At 38.8% G+C, this 19682-nt stretch overlaps 1 protein-coding gene and 1 long non-coding RNA gene across 10 annotated transcripts in view; one reads left to right on the top strand and one right to left on the bottom strand.

Annotated features, from left to right (window-relative positions):
• Positions 1-1957, bottom strand: part of LOC111826323 — an 8184-nt gene extending 6227 nt beyond the window's left edge. Inside the window, exon 1 of the long non-coding RNA XR_002829634.1 lies at positions 832-1957. This is a non-coding gene — a long non-coding RNA (uncharacterized LOC111826323). The remainder of the gene's footprint in view (positions 1-831) is intronic.
• A 927-nt stretch (positions 1958-2884) lies between these two features.
• Positions 2885-19682, top strand: part of RICTOR (RPTOR independent companion of MTOR complex 2) — a 94844-nt gene continuing 78046 nt past the window's right edge. For 4 of the 9 annotated variants that reach the window (XR_002829633.1, XR_002829632.1, XM_023755025.1 and 1 more), the window contains exon 1: positions 2885-9590. Coding sequence is in view for 5 of the 9 variants with exons in the window: in XM_023755025.1 (XP_023610793.1) it covers positions 9581-9590 (10 nt within the window). In the remaining 4 variants the exon portion in view is untranslated. The remainder of the gene's footprint in view (positions 9591-19682) is intronic. The other 5 variants (XM_023755024.1, XM_023755022.1, XM_014457051.2 and 2 more) reach the window with 2 other exon arrangements.

The following is a 19682-nucleotide window of genomic DNA, read 5'->3' as shown; positions in this document are numbered from 1 at the left end:
ACATTTAATCTCTCTTTTTTTCTATATAATTGTCTCTAAGTTCCTCTCTCATAGTCTAGAAATTAGTACAAAATCTAACTCCCCCGCGTGTGGTCTATACGAAACCCGATATGCGCATAGATAGCTTTCACATGCGCCCATCGCGACAATATTTTACATGTGGTGCCATTCTCCGCCAGAAGCGGACAGTTTTCCAAATGTCCATGGTCCTTGTAAACTCCCATCTTCCTCATAAAGACCAGGTACCGGGCTAATTGGTAGAACATACCTGTGCATCCAACAAGGGAGTGTGTGGAGGAGAGTGGCAGCATGTGCCCGAGGCGGACCGCGCGCGGAGCCGGCGGAGTGCGAGAAGCCCAGCTCGGGGCCGCCTCCCGGACCCATCCCCCTTCGCGAGGTGCCCGCTCCCCTCGCCCCGAGCGCTGCTCCGGGCCTGGGGCGCCTTGCGTGCCGGAGAGATGCGCGCGGGACTCGGGGCTCCCGGGGTCCCGGCGTGGGTGCAGCCGAGTCCCGGCGCGCCCGGAGGCGGCGGCGGCTGTTGTCGAGGCTGCGGGAGGATGTCGGAGGGGAGAGCGACCACATCCTGCCTTCCCGGCCCCCGAGCCGAAGCGGGACCTGCTCGGTCCCCGCTGCCCGCCCGCCGGTGTGCTCCTCGCCCACCGCCCCGGGGACGCGAGCGGCGGTCCCTCGGCAGGAAAACCGAGGGCGGCGATCGCTGCTCAGCGTCCGAGGAGCGCTGCCTCCCTCTCTCCCGCCCGCCGCCGGGCCGGGCCGCCGGGACCCGGTTGGCTGGGGCCGCCCCCTCGCCCCGGCCGCAGGTTCATTGTTTACCTTCCGCGGCGGCCGCGGGGTGTGTTTACACGTCGGGAGCTGCGGGCGTGTTTACACCTCGGGAGCTGCGTTTCAGGACCGCATCCCGCGTCCGGCCCGCGCCTCTGCGTCCGGTCCCCGCAGCGAGAGCGGCGGACAGGGTCCCGCCGGAGGGCTTCGCAGCTGCGGGCGCGGTTTCTCTGCCGCCGCCGCGGTGAGCAGGGTTTGGTGTCCTCGCCGAGAAGTTCATGTCACACCGGCCCGAGCGTTCTTAGAGCGCAGCCTGGTTCACCTGCAGAATCGGCTCCGCTTCTGAGATCTGAGAAACACGCCGGGAAGTTAAAAAACGGCCGTAAACACTCTGTATAACATTTTACAAAACCACTTTTAACCTGTGTTGCACTGACAGACTGTTACCCGCAGTATTAGACGCGGGCTCATTGTTGGGGCTCGTCACTAATTGAAAGCATAGTGCATTTCTAATTTGTTTTTTTGTCTATCATAATGTAAGATGACTGTTTTATACACCAAGAGGCCACTTTTTAAATTTAGCTACCAGAGTACATTCTTGTAACAATAGTTTATTCTGAAAGTCGAGGGACTTCATATATGTGGGAAAAGATGTTTTAGTCAATTTCCTAATAACATAAGCAAAATTCCTACAGGGCTCAAAATTAGCGTTTAGTTCTGTAACAGATGTCGTTTATTAGTGATTTAATTTATATAAATCACTAATTTGTATGTTTTAGGTAGAGGTGAAAAGATCATTTATTAGATTTTGTGTCTTAAAAACCTGCCTGGATGTGGTGCTAGAAATAAGTTACAGTTATGCTTTTATTGAGTTTGCTGAGTTCCTATATATGGTGGTTTCTCTGGCAGGTGTCAAAGTTTTGGGTTGTAAAAGAGATGTTTGGTTTGATATCTTTGGTTTACTTCAGTTTTACTCATATATACAGATAATGCTGTACATTTACTATTTAAAATACTATGTTTCCTGAACATTTAGTAAACACTTATGTTCATAGGGGTTTCTAGGGAATACAGTAAGTGCAGAAAATGCTATTTCTGCTCGCTCTGACAAAATGTACTTAAGTTTGTAAAGAAAATATACACAGCCTATTGAAACTGATTGCAAAAGCAATATACAGCTAACAGTGAGAGATTATATGAGAACGGTATTCCTGAATCCTAGGAAAGTTTAGAATAAAAAAAAGTAATCTGAGATTCATTATATAGTGACACTATTGTTTAAGAAATTGCTATTGTGACAAACATTTCATTGTTAACCAGAAGGCTTGTGGATCTAACATGAAGAAAATTTATGAGGAATTACACTTTAGTAATATTTTGAGAACTGTGGGACACTGGATTGCAGCTGAAGGGCAGCTGTTTGTGGTTGGATTACAGTGTGTTTAGATAAAGTTTAGGTAACCAAAAAATATGTATTTATAATGGTGAGGCAATGTTTGCTCTCATTCTGATTTTTTTAATGTAACCTTTGAGCAAGTCATTGTGTGGCTCTCTAACAAAGTTCATTATAAAATAAAGGTCATGGTCATTGTAATTCCTTTAGGAAAAGAGAGCAGACTGTACAGTCAGATAGTTCTGGGTTGTAATCTCAGCTGTGATACTTAATAGTTAGGTGATTTGGGGCAAGTTATTTGACCTTACTTAACACTTGGTTTCTTCATCTCAGAAAAAAAAGATAAAATTTCAAAGACTTATTAGAATGTGAGAAGTAAAATACTAGTGCTTAATTAGAGTACTCAGCACAGGACCTGATACTTTGTGAGTAATGTTCACTTAATGTTAGTTGCCCTCCTACTTTGTGAAATCAAAATTATTCATACCACATTTAAAATATTTAAAATGATTGTTTTGAATATTACAAACTTGCTAATATGGAATTAGGGTATTGAAGTTCTTTTTTGTTTTAATATATTTTTATTGATTTCAGAGAGGAAGGGGGAGGGAGAGAGAAACAGCAATGATGAGAGAGAATCATTGATCAGCTGCCTCCTGCACGCCCCACACTGGGGATCGAGCCCTCAACCTGGGCATGTGCCCTGACCAGGAATCAAACCATGACCTCCTGGTTCATAGGTCGATGCTCAACCATTGAGCCATGCCAGATGAGCCTTTTTTTTTTGAGTCATTAAATTAGATATAAATGAAGTAGAGTTCTTGAATATAACAACTGTAAAAAAGTAATATGAGATTACCAGTAAATTAGTATAAGCAAAGAGCAATCTATTAAAGAACTTAAGGTAAAATATGATATTTAATTTATAGAACCTTAGAATTTTTCTCCCTGACTCTAGAAAATTTCCTAGTAATAATAACTTGGCTAGTCTTGCAAGCTTCTTGAGGCATAGGAGAGTTTTAAGATTCTTTTAAAAGATGTTGATAGATTAATTTTATTCTAGTTTAGGAACTTCATTGCAGTAGATCTTACGGGCAACTTACTGTTTAATTGTTGCTTTCAGTTTTGTCTGGACAGCTACCCTGCTTAATTTTTGAAAATCCCTGATATTTGCTATAGATATCATTAAATAGTCTCAGTTTTGCATGCCAAAATCTATTTTAAAACCCTTATGCTTCCCTTAGCTACTTCTTCTGCAAGTATAGTCTATTTTTTGTCAATGCAGTTGTGCATCTCTTCCTGGTACTGAAAAGACTAAGAGTATTTTTCCTGTGTAAGCCTTCCCTAGTATAATTTAATTATCATATTCACAGTGAATTCTGAGGACATGGACACACTTATATTCAAATGTAATTATGAGAATATAATTTATTTAAAAGTATTAAGGTTTTTTTTGTTTATCCAACTCTTTTACCTTTCCATTAGTAAAAATAAAAAAATTATTTTAATTGGTGTTTAATAATTAGAAAAGTAGGAAGGTTTTTTGAATGATGATTTGAGCAATCACTTTTTGTTTTCTGATTTCTTCTAGTTAGAAGCTTACTCATGTTGTTTAATTACTCACTTCAGTTAGACAAAACAAACATTGACTGAATGCCTATTATATACTAAATGCTGAAATAAGTGCCAGAGGAATAAAGATGAGGAAGATGGTACTCCCTTTTTAGGAGTTTACTGGAACAGACATAAAGAAGTGTTTACAATATGGAACAATAAATTAAGTAATCAAACTGTTTCAGGAACAGAAGTAGCCCAGAGGAGAGAATGATTAACAATCTGGTTGGTCGAGGATCAGAGAAGGCTTCACAGAGGGGTTGGCTTTTTGTGAGAACAGTCACGGACAAAGTGGAAGGAAACGTGGGCTCTCTACACCTTGGAAAAGTAAAGTCGAAAGTCTGTAGGAAGAGGAACTGCCTAGGAGACCACTGTTACCATCTGAGAGATGATGGGGGACTGAGCCAGGACTGTTGGAGACATAAATGAAGTTGAATATATATTGGAATGGAGAATCACCGAATTTATTCTTCAGGTTCCAGATTGACTTTGTAATCCTCCTACTCTGTGCAGAGAACTTTTACTTCTTTGTGACAGGCGGGGATACTAACCACTATACTAACGAGGAGCTGTTTACTTCTTTGTTATGAAGGTCGAAGCTGTCTGATATGTGTCCCCTTGTCTTCCCTTTATATTTCATTTCACCCATAGTTCTGTCTCTCTGAGTCAGAAGAAAGCATCTTTACTTTATGCTTCTAATAATTTGTAATATTCTCTGTAGAACTAAGATTTCTTGCTTCTTTATGTCTGCCTTCCTATTGGCTTAGTTTTCTCATGTTCAGCAACGTTTTTGTATCTTTCACATGGGTCAGGTACTACACTGGGTGTGGGATGATGTTGAGAGATGTGAAAGATAAATACAAAGATTACAAAACAGTTACTTTTCTGTGGGTTCTGTAGACAGAATAGTTTATTCTCATTCCATAGCTTTCTTCCTTAACCACTATAGAATGTTCCCCATTCTATTATTAGTAGTACTGTATTAAATTATTATCTCACTTAATCTTCAACAGCCTTTTGAGGTACTCTTATTATTCCTATTTTACAGTTGAGGATATGGGTTTTGAAATTCTAAAGGACTGAACTCAGAAAGGTAATTCAGCCAGGGTCACAGGGCTAGTAAGTAACTAATGTATCATGCACTGTAGCCACTATATTTTCCTTGCTTGACTTTTGTAAAATATTCTCTTGATTCTTACCTTTTATGCTGTTGCTTCTCTTGACTAGCTGGTCTTCCAACTTTTCAAGCAAGCGAGCCCTAAGGTTCTTCTGTTCTTGGTCTTTTCCTCTCTATTACTGGTGCTGTCTCCCTGAGCAGCCTTTTCACTCATGACTTCAAAATTCCATAAATTGAGATCATTGTGATAACTACACTTTTATTCAGACTTTTTCTTCTAACTTGCAAAACATTATCATTTGTGTCTGGTACTCATCTCAGAGTCCTGATGTGTGAAACGTTGCACCCCATAGCATACCTCTTTTCACTTGCTAGGTACCACCACCATCCTCTGTTACTCAAGATAGTGGCCTAGTGTTCTTCTTTGTTCAGTTGGGAAGTTCCTCCAATTTGCCTCTGAGCTATCTACTGCATCCAATCTCTCCTATTCCCTTGTCGTTGATCTAGTTCCCCTCCTCATTATTTCATTTGGATGATAGTAAAATCATCTTTCTCTTACCTGTTTTTAATTATTCTGCTGTACAATTGCCAAGATTATTTCCCTGAAATCTAGATCCGATTCCCTTAAAAAACAAAACAAAACACATACACACAATCTCCCATTTAAACTTCTCAGGCCCATTTTTACTCACTGAATAGAATCTGAATTTCTTAGCTTGGCATTGAAGGCCTTTGATGATTTATTTCAAAATGTTCTTCTGTACCGTCTTAACCATACTGTTCTCAATCTGTCTACCTCTCTGTATAGTTGCACTTATGGAATACACTCCCTCCCTTCTTTATACACAGTGCTTCCCGAAGGTTTAGGGAGATTTGCTAGTAGCACCAACCTCTCCTTTCCTCATTCTTCCTCTTGAAGATTCTGTTATGCCTTAGTTGAGGATCATTGCTTTAGTCAAAGATGACTTAATCTTTGCACATGGCATGCAGTTTCTCTTTACTTGACCTTGCATAGGTTGTTTCCTCTGCCTAGAAGTCCATTTGCAGCACTATTTATCAAACTCCTAGTTTAAGGTCTAGGTCACATGCCACTTCTGGAAATCCTTCCTAGTCATCCCAGTGGGAATTTATGCTTCCCATATCTCTGATTGTTCCTTTCTAAATATCACTTACCATTGTCATATTTAAGTTCTTTGTCCAGTTCTTTTTCTTTCACTGGACATCACACTTCTTCCCCAGCATCTATCATATGATAATAACTGAAGCATTAATTAAATGGAAGAATGGAGAGAAGAGAAAAGGAGCAGGAGTAGTATGTACTGTATTGAGGAGATCAGATGTGAAAGAGCATTTTAAGTTTGCAGTCCTGAGGGACAGTGAAATGGATGGTGCCATGAAAGGAGAAATCATTTTGGGAAGTATGATAATGAGTCCCTTGCTCTTGAATTTAAGGTGATTGACTCTGTCAGAGATGTGTGAGAGCTAGCAGCAGATACTGAAATGGAGGTTTTAGTAGTAGTTCTGAACTTGTGATCTGGTGGTTCCCTGCATAGGGCTTTGAGAACATGAAGAATGTAAATGGAGAAAGAGCTGAACATTGGAGTGTTAGAGGATAAACTGATGAAAGTGTATGCCATGGTGGACGGGTCAGTACGAAGAAAGGGTTCAACAGAAGAGAAGAAAATTACAAGATCTCTGAAGCCAAGAGGAGAATTTTGGGTTTAAGGGACAGAGAGAGTCTAGCATTGCAGTTGGGGTTAGGAGAACTGAGTTATGCTCTTCCTTAATCTGAGGATGACTGAGTTGTTTACTTAACCTCTCTGGGTATCAGTTTCCTAATCTCTAAAATGCATACCACTCTACATTTGTAGCACTTTCGCTTTCTGTCTTTGTGATTCTCAGATATCACTATGTTTCTGGGATATTGAAAGGTTAAAGAGAAAGCATTTATAGCCCTGTTAAGTCACTGTGAGAGGTATTCCTATAAACTAATGAATACTAGTACATGTAGGAGTGATGCTATTTCATAGCACTTTAAATGTAAATTATAGTCAACTCTCAATTTCCTTTTAAGTGATCATCTGCAGTGACTTGCTGCCTCCTCCCTCCCAGGTCTCAGGCTACTGAAAATAGGGCTGTGAAAAGCACTGTGGGGTGAGTGAATGGTTTGCATGCTTGTGTATCTGTACCACTGACTATCACCAAGCTAAATACAGTCCACTCTCAGTTACCTGCACATAATAAAAAGGTGAATAATGGTGGAAGAGTGCTAAATGTATATTCTAAAAAGCATTACTTATATGCGCCTTGGGAATCTTTTATATTCTTTCGTCTCCTACAGTAAATTGATGTATTTTTTATTTGAATTAATAGCATCAATTTTTATTTATTAAACAAATACTATTAAATAGTGGAAGTAAACAGACTGAAATATTTATTAGGTAAACTACATATGAATAATTGAGAGTTGGCTGTGCTTTTGGATCATCCATTGTTTTGTATTACCTGTGCTTTTTTGTTAGTGTGGCCAGGTTAAAGCTAAATAGCTACTTTAAAATTATATCTGTATGATGAGTGTACTCATAAAATTATGCCGATGCCAAACTAAATTGAAAATAATTATTCAAAACTAGCTAAATATAATATTCGTATGTTCAAAGTCATAGGGTTGAAAGAAAACCTAAACCAAAGTACATTCTTGAAATTCTTTTTACAAAGTCATGTAGCCAGACAGATTGCATAAACTGAACAATGTACCTGGTAATGATGCCTTTTATATAAAATATAATAAAATATATTTTATAAAATATTAAATATCAAACAATATTTTTAAGGAGTCAGTTGGGTATAGTAAGAAATATAGAAAGGAATTTTAACCTTAATTACTTGAATTAATAATCTGATTCCTTCAATTACTTTACCTTTTTTTTTACCCTAATATGTTGAAGAATTTGGATTTGTAGTGGTTTGTTAAAGTCAGTCAAAATATTTTTGATGAATATATAATACTAGAGGCCTGATGCACGAAATTTCTTTAAGGGGCTCAGCCCCCGCCCCAGCGCTGCAGCTGCCTCAGCCCTCACAGCCCTGCTTCATCCAAAAGGCCTTCTGGTCTAATTAGCATATTATGCTTTTATCATTATAAATAATTCGGTTAGTAAGTGTTATTGTAAATGAGGAGGGCATAATTTTTGGCATTAAGGAGTTTATATTATAGTTGGGATATTCCTGAATCAGGGCATAGTTTAAGACAGTAGTATTTGAAGCACCTGCCAATTATCTTTATAAAGGAATCAAAAGCTGGAGAAATTCAGACAAAAATGGGAGATAGGTAAGGAATGATAGAGTGAAGACCTCATAGAAGGTTGACACCTGTAAGACCTTTGCATAAAAGGTCTTGAATAGTGAGAGTTCTGGATCAGTGTTTAAAACATCACAGCTTAATTTGTGAACTAACATATTCTGGCATATTATTCAGTATTTGAAGAAAAGATATTGAGAAAATGTTGATGAGTTTTGCATGTAAATCTCTTAACTACTGAAGACTATGTTTTAAACTAGAGTTCTTCTGATCTTTGAAGGCAGTGCTGGACTGAGAGATTTTAGGCATATTGTGCAGTAATTGTGTGCTTTTGATTATGAGTATATAAATGCTTGGCTGCATTCCAAACCCAAGCATAAATGATTTTTTTCTTCCATTGTTTTGTAGTATATGTGTCTACTCTCCTTTCATTAATACTGCATGCTCAAAAGGCTCTACATTTGTTGTCAAACTTATTTCTAGACTAGAGGCCCAGTGCACAAATTTGTGTATGGGTGGGGTCCGGCCTGCTCCGATTAGGGCCGATGGGGGCCAACCAGGGGGAGGGGCCACGGGAAGTTGGCCGGCCGGTCCTGCACCCGATTGGGCCAGTTGGCCGGCCGCAGTGGGAGTCATAGCGACCTGTTGTTCCCGTCATTCCGCTGGCTTGGCTTTTATATAGATAGATGTATGCAGAGATTACAAGAGGGATTTTTTGTTATTTTTACACTAAAATGATTGTATTTTCTGATCTCAAAATTCAAGCATGTGACCTGATAGTGTTATAAAATACTTTAAGATTATCTTGAGTAAACATGGAATATTTCATTGCCAAATCTAGACACCTTACCCAGCCCTCTAGTTATTTGGATAAAAGATAAACAGTGTTTGGGAAGTTATTGCTCTCAAAGTAGCAAAATGAGAGTTGAATTGCCACTTGCAGGGATTTTAGTAAACTTGTTCACAGTCCAGTGTAATTTCATGTATTTCTTATAAAAAGTAGAGTGAAAAGCCTCAAAAACTAGTAAAGAAGATTTTCAAGTAATTTACTTTTAATGACTAAGAAGGAGCAGCTTGCCAGATAAAAGTATATTTAACTGTTTTTAGATGTGTGCACATAATATTTTTATCAGTAGTTTCTGACTCTGAGAAATCACATCTTAAGATAATATTGCTAATTATTTCCATGCTTAATGTTCATCCCTCAGATACTAAAAGTTTTAATTGCCGTTTTCTTTTCTATTCATAATTCTGTATAATACACTCCCTAACCTTCACTACTCCACCATTACCACCAGCACTCTCCCCCAAGGAAAAAAAAAAAAAAGAAAAAACCCGAGGGGAATTGAGTTGCAGAAAGAGTGAGAAGACTCCAATGGTTGGAGGTAGGTGAGCTGTAAACTAATGTTTCGCTACATGGCAGTTTCTGTGTGTGGCTAGGTGGCAAGTGGAATATTGTGGAACTTTTTCTTCAGCACAGGTAGATAAGTTTTTAATCATATCTGTCACATGTGATATTAGTAGACAGTAACAATAATGGGATATTTGAATACAAATAACTATTTCCTACTTTGTTTATTTAAAACGATGTGGTTTTATATTATTACTTAGGTTGTAATTTCTAGTGTTATGTTTGAATGGCATACTTAATGTGGTACTAAGCAGGTCAGATTTCATGTGTCATCTATATAATAAAAGCCTAAGTGACCGTTAAGGTGGAATGACCAGAATGACCGGTTGCTATGACGCGCACTGACCACCAGGGAGCAAACACTCAACACAGGAGCTGCCCCTGGTGGTCAGTGCGCTCCCACGGGGGAGCACCGCTCAGCCAAAAGCCAGGCTCATGGCTGGTGAGTGCAGTGGCGGTGGCAGCGCTAAGGAGCAGCCAGCTGAGCAGTAAGGAGCGAACAGGCGGGCTGGAGGAAGGGAGCGAGGGATCCAGGACTGCGAGAGGGAGCAGGCCAGACTGTGGGACCACCCCACCCCCAGTGCATGAGTTTCGTGTACCAGGCTTCTAATATAAGAATAATTTTTAACATAAGATTTTTATAACTTTAATGAGTTAAATTTTAGATTGGCCTAGTCTTAAAAATGTTTAAATCACTTGGTATATTTTAATAACCTTAAAATAGCCTTTTTTTTCCCCTTTGGGGAGAATTTAGTATGTGTTCATGTTTCAGCATTGTTTTGAATACATAAATGTATATTATTGTTTTACTTAGCAAAATAAAAGAAATATTAAAAGATGCTGGATATTTTTCAAAAGGAAATGAAAAGATTAAGACATTTGGATAAATTGTTGCAGTTGTCTTTTGCTGATTTGAAATTCCTTTTACAAAGTCATGTAGCTGATTTTTCTAATAGTTTTTTTTGTTTATATTAAAAGCTTAGACTTTATGAGTTCTAGGAAAACTTTTTTTTTTTTTAAATATATTTTATTGATTTTTTACAGAGAGGAAGGGAGAGAGAGATAGAGAGTTAGAAACATCGATGAGAGAGAAACATCGACCAGTTGCCTCCTGCACATCTCCTACTGGGGATGTGCCCGCAATCCAGGTACATGCCCTTGACAGGAATCGAACCTGGGATCTTTCAGTCCGCAGGCCGACGCTCTATCCACTGAGCCAAACCGGTTTCAGCTCTAGGAAAACTTTTTGACTTACTTCAATAATTATGTCTACGTTGTAAAGTACCATAGGAAAGTGTAATTGTTTTAAAAACAAGTAATTATATGCCACTAAATATTCACCTGGGGTATTTGAATATGAGTGTATTGGGAGATACACGGTTATCTGTAAATATTGTCTATTTTTAAGCATATTTGGAAGCTACTTTAGAAATTATTTTATTAGTGCTCTTATTCAAAACAGGAATGTTCTCTATAGTATCTGACATGTCATTCATTATCACTCAGACCTTTCACTGATAAGTAGCTTATTCAAAAGGGTTTGTTTCTTTGAACAGCTATGTTTGTTAGTAAAATTCTCATATCAAGTTAACCAAAAATTTAATAAAAGAATTTTTCAGTAATTGGTTCTAGTTCTAGTTCTTCCCTTTGAAACAGTGCTTTTATTCTTTTATTTTAGAAGTGTTTACCAATAAAAAGTAGAACTGAGGGGAAATAGAGTTGCAGTAGTTGTAATTTGTACACTGTGTATGCTATTAAGGACAGACTCTTACCCTTTTACTCTCATTTTATAGGCTGATCACCAAGTATTTATTGAGAACCATCAGTGTGTCTGGTGGTGTTCTAGTTTATATGGTCTTTTATTACAAAAAAAGCAGCAGCAGCTACCATATTTTGAGCCTTATATGTTGGGTACTGAGTTAAAAACATTACTTAAATTACCTAATTTAATCTTCCTACATACCAAGGAAATACATATTAATATCCCTATGAAGGAAATGGGGCCCAGAGGCAGCCTAACTAGCCCAGGTCATTTGGCAGTAGTAAGAAAGGTAGGATTCATATCCTATTTATTGTTTTTGGTTCCAAATCTCATGTACTTAATCCTTTACAGTCTTTCTAAAAAGAAGTCAGATAGCCCATGATGCTGGAATAATTAGTAGCTAAATGAGTATTCTATATATTGTAGGACTTTATTTGCAGTACTCAGGAAGCAAGTTACTGGCTGAGCTTTTAAACATTTTAGATACAATTATTTCTAGAACTATTACATCTTTCATTTCTTAAGAAGAAAATATCAATTATATTTTAACTTTTTGGCTAGGGTCATCATCATTAATTATGTGTTTATTAATACCTTATGTAACTTTGGATTGCTCTTTTAATCTTATGTGCTATTTCATTGTTCTCAGCTATCATTTACATTGCAATTATTGTTTTTATATTTAGCAGTCTTTTAATTCCTTATTTTTTACTTTCACTGTGTTATACAATGAAAACGATGTACCTGGCCTTGTTAATCTGAATGGAAAATAAAGAGAAATAGGTTGTCATTATAAGGATTTAAGGGTGGGGGGAGTGCTACTGTCAATAATATATATGAACTGTAATGAATAAAATTGGTGATGATACACTGTTTCAGTTTTTATTGCCATCTCTTGGAGTGCTTGTTTTTACATTCTGGCTGTTTTTCAGATAGGTAATTACCTCAGCATAATTCAAGGAAGGTGAGATGGGACTTGATAGAGTTGGTATATTTTTATACAATATGGGTAGTGAGATAATATAAAAGTAGATAATAAGGTACAAAATATGACTAATATGGACAAAATAACATGTAATAACATGTTAATGGCATGATACAGAGACAGTCTAGCACTGGAGCCTTATAAGAGCATGGGCTTTGGAGCCAGATGGACCTGCTTCTTAGAAGTTTTTGAATTCAGACAAGTTTCCTTTTCTGAGACTATTTTCTCATCTCTATTGGAGATAACACTTATTTGAGGAGTAGTAAAATGTAAAGTATTTATTACAGTTTTGGCACATAGATAAAAAGAAGTAGATATCAGGCCAGAACCGGTTTGGCTTAGTGGATAGAGCGGCCTGTGGACTCAAGGGTCCCGGGTTCGATTCCGGTCAAGGGCATGTACCTTGGTTGCGGGCACATCCCGAGTAGGGGATGTGCAGGAGGCAGCTGATCGATGATTCTCTCTCATCGATGTTTCTAACTCTCTATCCCTCTCCCTTCCTCTCTGTAAAAAATCAATAAAATATATATATATTTTTAAAAGAAGTAGATATCAGGTGTTCTTTATGTGGTCAATGTAAAGCAAAGGGGATGAGGGAAGGGAGAGAGAAGCCTGAGTTGGAAAAAGTAAAAGAAAGGGGAGCATTGTTTCAACTTTGAATAATTAGGCTGTGGTTAAATCAGGAGGACTAGGGTATGAGCAAAGGCATGAAATATTTTACTGAGAGGAATAATAAGGATATATAATTTTAGCATTTATATTAGAGTTGCAGGACAGGAGTAAGTTATTGAGGGCCTTGAAAACTTTGTGGAGCTGTTAAACCCTCTTTTCTTTTTATATGTCAATGTACCTAATATAGTGAGAGAGCAGTGAATGTTATTTTTAAATATTTTTTTTAATTAAAAGAAAACATGGATCCAAAAATGTCTTTCATAAATGTACAGTTCTATGAATTTTGACAAATTGAACACATGGATAATCAGAATATTTCAATGCTCTGGAAACTGATTATCTCCTTCCAGGCACCACTTCTCCCACCAAGGGCACTGCTGCTACTCTGACTTCTAACAGGATAGATTAATTCTGCCTGTTTTTGAACTTCATGCTCATACAGGCTGTACTCTTTTATATATTACTTTATATGCTCAATATTATGTTATATCACTGTGTTATATGTAGAGTTAAAGTTAGGTATTTTAATCAAGTCTGCTTAGATGTATTAGGTGTGTTATGATGTGGATGGATTAGTTTCTTTTGGATGAGCAGTAGTTTTGTATAAGTGGATAGAGCTTAGAAAAATTACACTAATTCTAACTTTCTTTAAAAAATTTAAATCATTTTTTGAATATCTCTATCTTTTGCCTCTTCAGCTTAACCTTTTAATTTAATGGGTTTTAGCCAGTTAACACATCTAGATAGGTGAATTTTTTTCTTTAATTTTTTTCCTTAACCATTGTTTAGCGAAAAAGCATAAATAAACAGATCACTATAAAGAGTTCAAAGCTACAGGTTAGAAAGTTGGAAAAATTAGAAATCAAATCCAATAAAAGTTTTGTTGACCTAATTTAATTGGTTGAATAGTTACCAAAATTGGTTTAGTATTTCTACAGAGAAAAAGAGAGGATGATAAACATAACTTGGTCCTCACTTCAATAATATGTTCATCTATCTATATATATAAAAGCCTAAGTGACCAAATGACCGGTTGACCAGTCACTATGATGCGTACTGACCACCAGGGGCAGACGCTCAATGTAGGAGCTGCCCCCTGGTAGTCAGTGCACTCCCACAGCCAACCTCCTGCGGTTCCCCCCCTACCCCTCCCCCACCCCCAGCTGGCCAACCTCTCGTGGCCCCTTTCCCCGGGCGGCCGGCCCGGCCCCGATGGCCCTGATTGGAACCTCCTGCGGCCCCTCTCTCCGGCCTGCCAACCTCCCACGGCCCCAATCGGCCTGATCACCGGCCAGGCTGAGGGACCCCACCCGTGCACAAATTCATGCAGCGGGACTCTGGTGTGAATAATAATATGTTAATGAGGCAATATCAATGTGTTAATGTGTTAGATTTACAACAATGTAGTTTTAAAAGTATATCAGAGTTGAAAAGTTGTTAGAATACAAAACAGAGATGCTTCTCCTTGAAAGAACATATATGTTTAAATGTCTTTCTTAGGAGCTCAATAATAGGACATGCTACATTTTTCTTGGGCTGTACATTATAGTTTTATGTTCCTTGACTTGAAAGAAAATGTAATCAAGTTTTTTTTTTTAACTTAATCCTTCATTGTTTTTTAGTTGGTGATGCTTTGATAGAAAAAGATTCCACTGCCCATCTCTTTGTATTTATCCTCAAGAAATTAGAGCTGAGTAGTGCATAAAATTGATTAAATACTTGAAAGCAACTTGGCAACATGTGCTTAGCATAGATTAGTAGAATAAAGAACATTTTACTTATTTCAGTATGCAGAGGCAAGAGTAAATGTAAAAGTGAAATAAAAATAATTCACTTTCTGATGAGGGTGAAGAAATTTCTGAGGAAGTGAATTTTCTGAGTGCTTGATAATTTAAAAATATTAGCATCATCCTGTGCACCTTAAGGTGGACGGTTCCATTCCAAGTCAGGGCACATAACCTGGGTGGCAGATTCACCCCCAGGGCTGTTATGTATGGGAGGCAGCTGATCGATGTTTCTCTCTCTCCCCTCCTTCGTCTCTTTCTTAAAAAAATCAATAAAAGCATTTAAAATAATAATAAAAATATATATTAGTATTTACTTCATTTTAAATACAGGTTGGGACAAAAGTAGGTTTACAGTTGTGAGTATGCGAAACAAACTTTATTCTTGTATTATTACTTATTGTATTAGGGGACCGTGGGCAGGTGGCTTCACCTGAGCCGCAGGTGCCTGGGACCACAGGCGGGCGGCTTCGCCCAGGCCCGGCTTTGTCAGGAAGGACACCTGGAAGATGTCTGGTCTAATTAGCATTTTACCCTTTTATTAGTATAGATTATTTTCCATACAAACATATGTAAACCTACTTTTGCCCCACCCTGGTTCAAATTTTAAATATTTATGTATTTACGCTTTGGAAGTATGTAAAGGAATGAGTTCAGAATTCTCTAAGGGTGAGAACATTAATAACCTTGAAAGATCCTTGCAGATTCTGAGTCTAGACTATTTATTTAACTGAGCAGTTTTATTTATTTATTTTTTAAAATATATTTTTATTGATTTTTTACAGAGAGGAAGGGAGAGAGATAGAGAGTTAGAAACATGGATGAGAGAGAAGCATCAATCAGCTGCCTCCTGCACATCCCCTACTGGGGATGTGCCTGCAACCAAGGTACATGCCCCTGACCGGAATCGAACCTGGGACTCTTCAGTCCCCAGGCCGACGCTCTATCCAGTGAGCCAAACTGGCTAGGGCACACTGAGCAGTTTTAAACAGTATGAATTACTAGCTATCAAAGGAATACTTATTTTTAGTGGTGAATTGAGTGAGTGCTTGTTTAATTCTATTAGTTAGGAATGCCAAAATGCAGTACATCTTTAAGTATGTTTTTCAAGATTACATTGCTATTGCTCTTGTACATACTGATGTATCTTTTTTATTTCCAAGTGTTTTAAATGATTTTTTCTAGCATAAAACTGAAGTAGTATGGTAAACTGTTGGCTGTTAAATATGATCAGAACTTGGTCTGAAATATATTTTGATTATTTAAAACATTACAAAGTAACAACGGGTTTATCAAATGAAGTACTGTTTTAGCGAAAGTCTAGTTTTATATTATACTCAGGGCCCAGTGCACGAATTCATGCACCTTGAAAGGAAATGTGGGCAGCGAGGCTGCAATGGGCACAGGGGCAGGTCTCTGCCCATCCTCCACATCCCCGCCTGGTCCCTCCCGCCATGGCCCTTGGTCCCCTGTCTGCTGGCAGCCCTGCTCCCGGAGCGATTGGGGCCAGCACTGTCAGCGGGTGCAAGCAGCGGCTACTGCCCTGATCACCCCTCAGGAGCAGGGGGAGGTGGAGAAGCCTTCAGGGGCAGTTGGGGCCAGCAGCTGCTGCTCACACCCGCTGACAGTGCCGAGTGATTGGGAGAGTGATTGGGACTGGCTCCGGGTGCTGGCAGCAGGTGCGAGCAGGGCCATTGCCAGCAGCAGGAGGCGGCTGCTGGCCCCGATAGCCCCTCAGGAGCAGGGGGAGGTGGAGAAACCCTGGGGGGTGATCGGGGCCGACAGCTGCTGCTCACACCCACTGATGGTGCCGAGTGATCGGGACCAGCACCGGGCACCGGCAGCGGGTGCAAGTGCCGGGGAGGGCCGCAGTGCATGGGAGCAAAGAATTTTCAGTAACCACCAGAGGCTCACCCCGATGACAGTGCCCAGCACCCCGCCTTGGTCTGGCGCCCCCACTCACCTCCACCATCCTGCCATGGCTGATGCCCGCCATGTTCAACACATGCCCCCTGGTGGTCAGCACATGTCATAGTGACCGGTTGTTCAGTTCCACCTTTTGGTCTGTTTGCATATTAGGGTTCTATATATATAGATTTTGAAGTAGATGTTTCCTTCTGTGCAATCTCTTTTGAAGGGCATGTACTAATTCTAGTAGTGATGTCACTGTTCACAACATTTTAAAAATTCTACTTTTGATGATTGCTAAAGCTTATAAGTAGTCCTTTAAATTACTACTTGGTTTGTCCTTTGGGGATGAATTAGAGTTTGGGAAATGGTAAAATACAAATTGGGCTCAAATATAATGGAAATTTGTAAATTCATTCACTCATTAATTTGAAAAAAATTATTTGAGCACCTGCTATATTCTCAGAACTGTATTAATGTGTGACAAGACAATTTTTCTAAAAAATATTGTCATTATTTGGGATGACTGCCATTATAATCTAGTCCCTGGCTACCTCTACAATTATTCTCATTTCCTAACTTTCCCTCTTGCTCACTGTATTTGGTAGAGCAGCCTCCTTGCCAATCATTGCTACTTGTGTTCTTTTTTCAGGACCTTTGTATGTCAGTTGCATTCTGTCTGGATCCTTCTTCCCCCAATATATGTAGCCTTGCTCCCTTACTTCATTTAACTCTCTCTGCTCAAATAGCACTTACCATTGAGGCCTGCTTTGATCATTCTATCTAGAGTAGCCCCCATCTCAATCACATCACTTTACATTCTTCTATATTGTTGTTTTTCCATAGCCCTTGCCACTACTGCCATTACAATATCATTTATTGTTTGTCTCCCTAGAATGTACGTTTTATGAAGTCAAGGCTACTTGGTTTTGTTTACCATTGCATCCTCAGTGCCTAGAATAGCCCCAGCGCATTGTATTGTGTTTGATAAATATAATTTGGCCGAATAAATGACTATCAAATTTGTGTTTTAGTTTGAGGGTTTCGGACCAATTTATTTACTGCTTACTCAACTTCTTTACCATGTAGTTGTGCATATCAAACTTTTCTGTTTTAAACTTACTAATTCTCTTATTATTCTAAAAATCTTTGTATATATCCCATCTATGTTAAGAGCAGTACTTTAATGGGGCCAAATCAGATACCCAGGAGACACTCTAGCCTCATTCCTTGTCCTTATTCTTCACATCAGATCTACAATGATACTAATGATGATGATTTTATCTTAGAAATAACTGCAAAATCTGTTTTTTCATTTCTGTTGTCATGCCTTTATTTGGTTTCTCATTGCCTTCCTAACTACTTTTCCTATTTTAGTTCTATCCTTTCCCAATCCACTTTCTTCATTGTAGCCAGCAACAAGTTTTCCAGAAAGTCAGTCTTAGTTTCCCAGCAGCATTGAGCATCTTCTTTCTTTGGGCTTCCTCAGTATATTATCTTACTTTTCTTATAATATTGGTATAATTTGTTCACAGATGACACATTTTATTGACCTTTACTTGGGCCTGGGTACTCTACCTTTGCTGGTGATTGAATGGTTTGATCCCCTTTCGGGCACATATGAAAGGCAGCCGATAAATGTTTCTCTCTCACATCGATGTCTCCCTCTCTCCCTCCCTCCCTCCCTCCCTCCCTCCCTCCCTCCCCTCTCTAAAATCAATCAGAAAAGGAAAAAATTTCATTCTTCTTTTAAAAAGAGGTGCTTAAGATACATATGCTAAGACATTTCAGTAATATTTGGTAACTACCCACTACCCAGATGTAGTTTCCTAGATCAGACATTACTATTGCCTGAGGAAGGAATTTTTTGAAAGTGTGTGTGTGTGTGTGTGTGTGTGTTTTTAAAGGGTGAATTACTATGATTACAAGACATATTACACTTGAGGTAGACAGACCACCAAACATATAGAATTGAAACTTTGAAGAATTGAAGCTTTAATATATTCAAAGATTAAAATTGAATATATTATTCCTGGCTGGTTTGGCTCCATGGATAGAGCTTCCACCTGAGGACTGAAGGGTCTCACGTTCGATTCCTGGTCAAAAAGCACCATACCTTGGTTGCGTGTTCATACCCTGCCCCCAACTGGGGCCTGTGCAGGAGCCAACCAGTGGATGTATGTGGATGTCTCTCTCTCCCCTTCTTCCTCCCTTTCACTCTGTCTAAAAATCAATGTAAAAAAAATCCTCAGATAAGGATTAAAAAATTGAATATGTTAGAGTTTATGGAGACAGTGAAAAGAGAAACCCAACGGCAAAGGATAGAATTTTAGGTAATGCTACAGGATATGAAAAAGGAGGAAGGAATACAAATTTTTAAGGGAGACACACAAGGAACAGTGAGAAATGGGTATGAAGAGGACCAAGATTGTGTAATTATCGAAACCAAAGTAGAGAAGGTAGGGTTAGCATTGGCCAGTACTGTAATGGAGAAGTCAGGCAGTTTGAATAACTGAGAAGTCGTTGCATTGTTCAGTAAACTCAAGGGCAACAACTTTAGTGGAGTGGCTTAGACACCTGATTGATGGAGATTAGGAGATGATGAAGTAAGAATTAATTAACTTGAATCTCAAGAGAGATTGGTAAAAGAAAGGAGTGATGTCACTTCAAAAATGGGAAACTAGGCAGAAGCCTTTTTGTTAAAGACTGAAATCGATGAGAAATAATTAATGATAGAAGTATTAGAATGAGATAATAAGATGTGGAATCAAGAATACAGATGGAAGGATTAGAAAATAGCATTGTAATAACATTTTTTCAGATTTCTAACCCACATGCAAATTGAGTTTATTTATACCTTTTACTCTTTTATTAGTTTATTTGTATCTTTACCTCTTTTATTAGTTTACTAGAGGCCCGGTGCACAAAAATTTGTGCACTGGGCGGGGGGGGGGG

The sequence above is a fragment of the Myotis lucifugus genome, unplaced genomic scaffold (assembly GCF_000147115.1).
Source record: "Myotis lucifugus unplaced genomic scaffold, Myoluc2.0 scaffold_68, whole genome shotgun sequence".
Taxonomy (NCBI): Eukaryota; Metazoa; Chordata; class Mammalia; order Chiroptera; family Vespertilionidae; genus Myotis; species Myotis lucifugus.
This window is presented reverse-complemented; position numbering and strand designations above follow the sequence as displayed.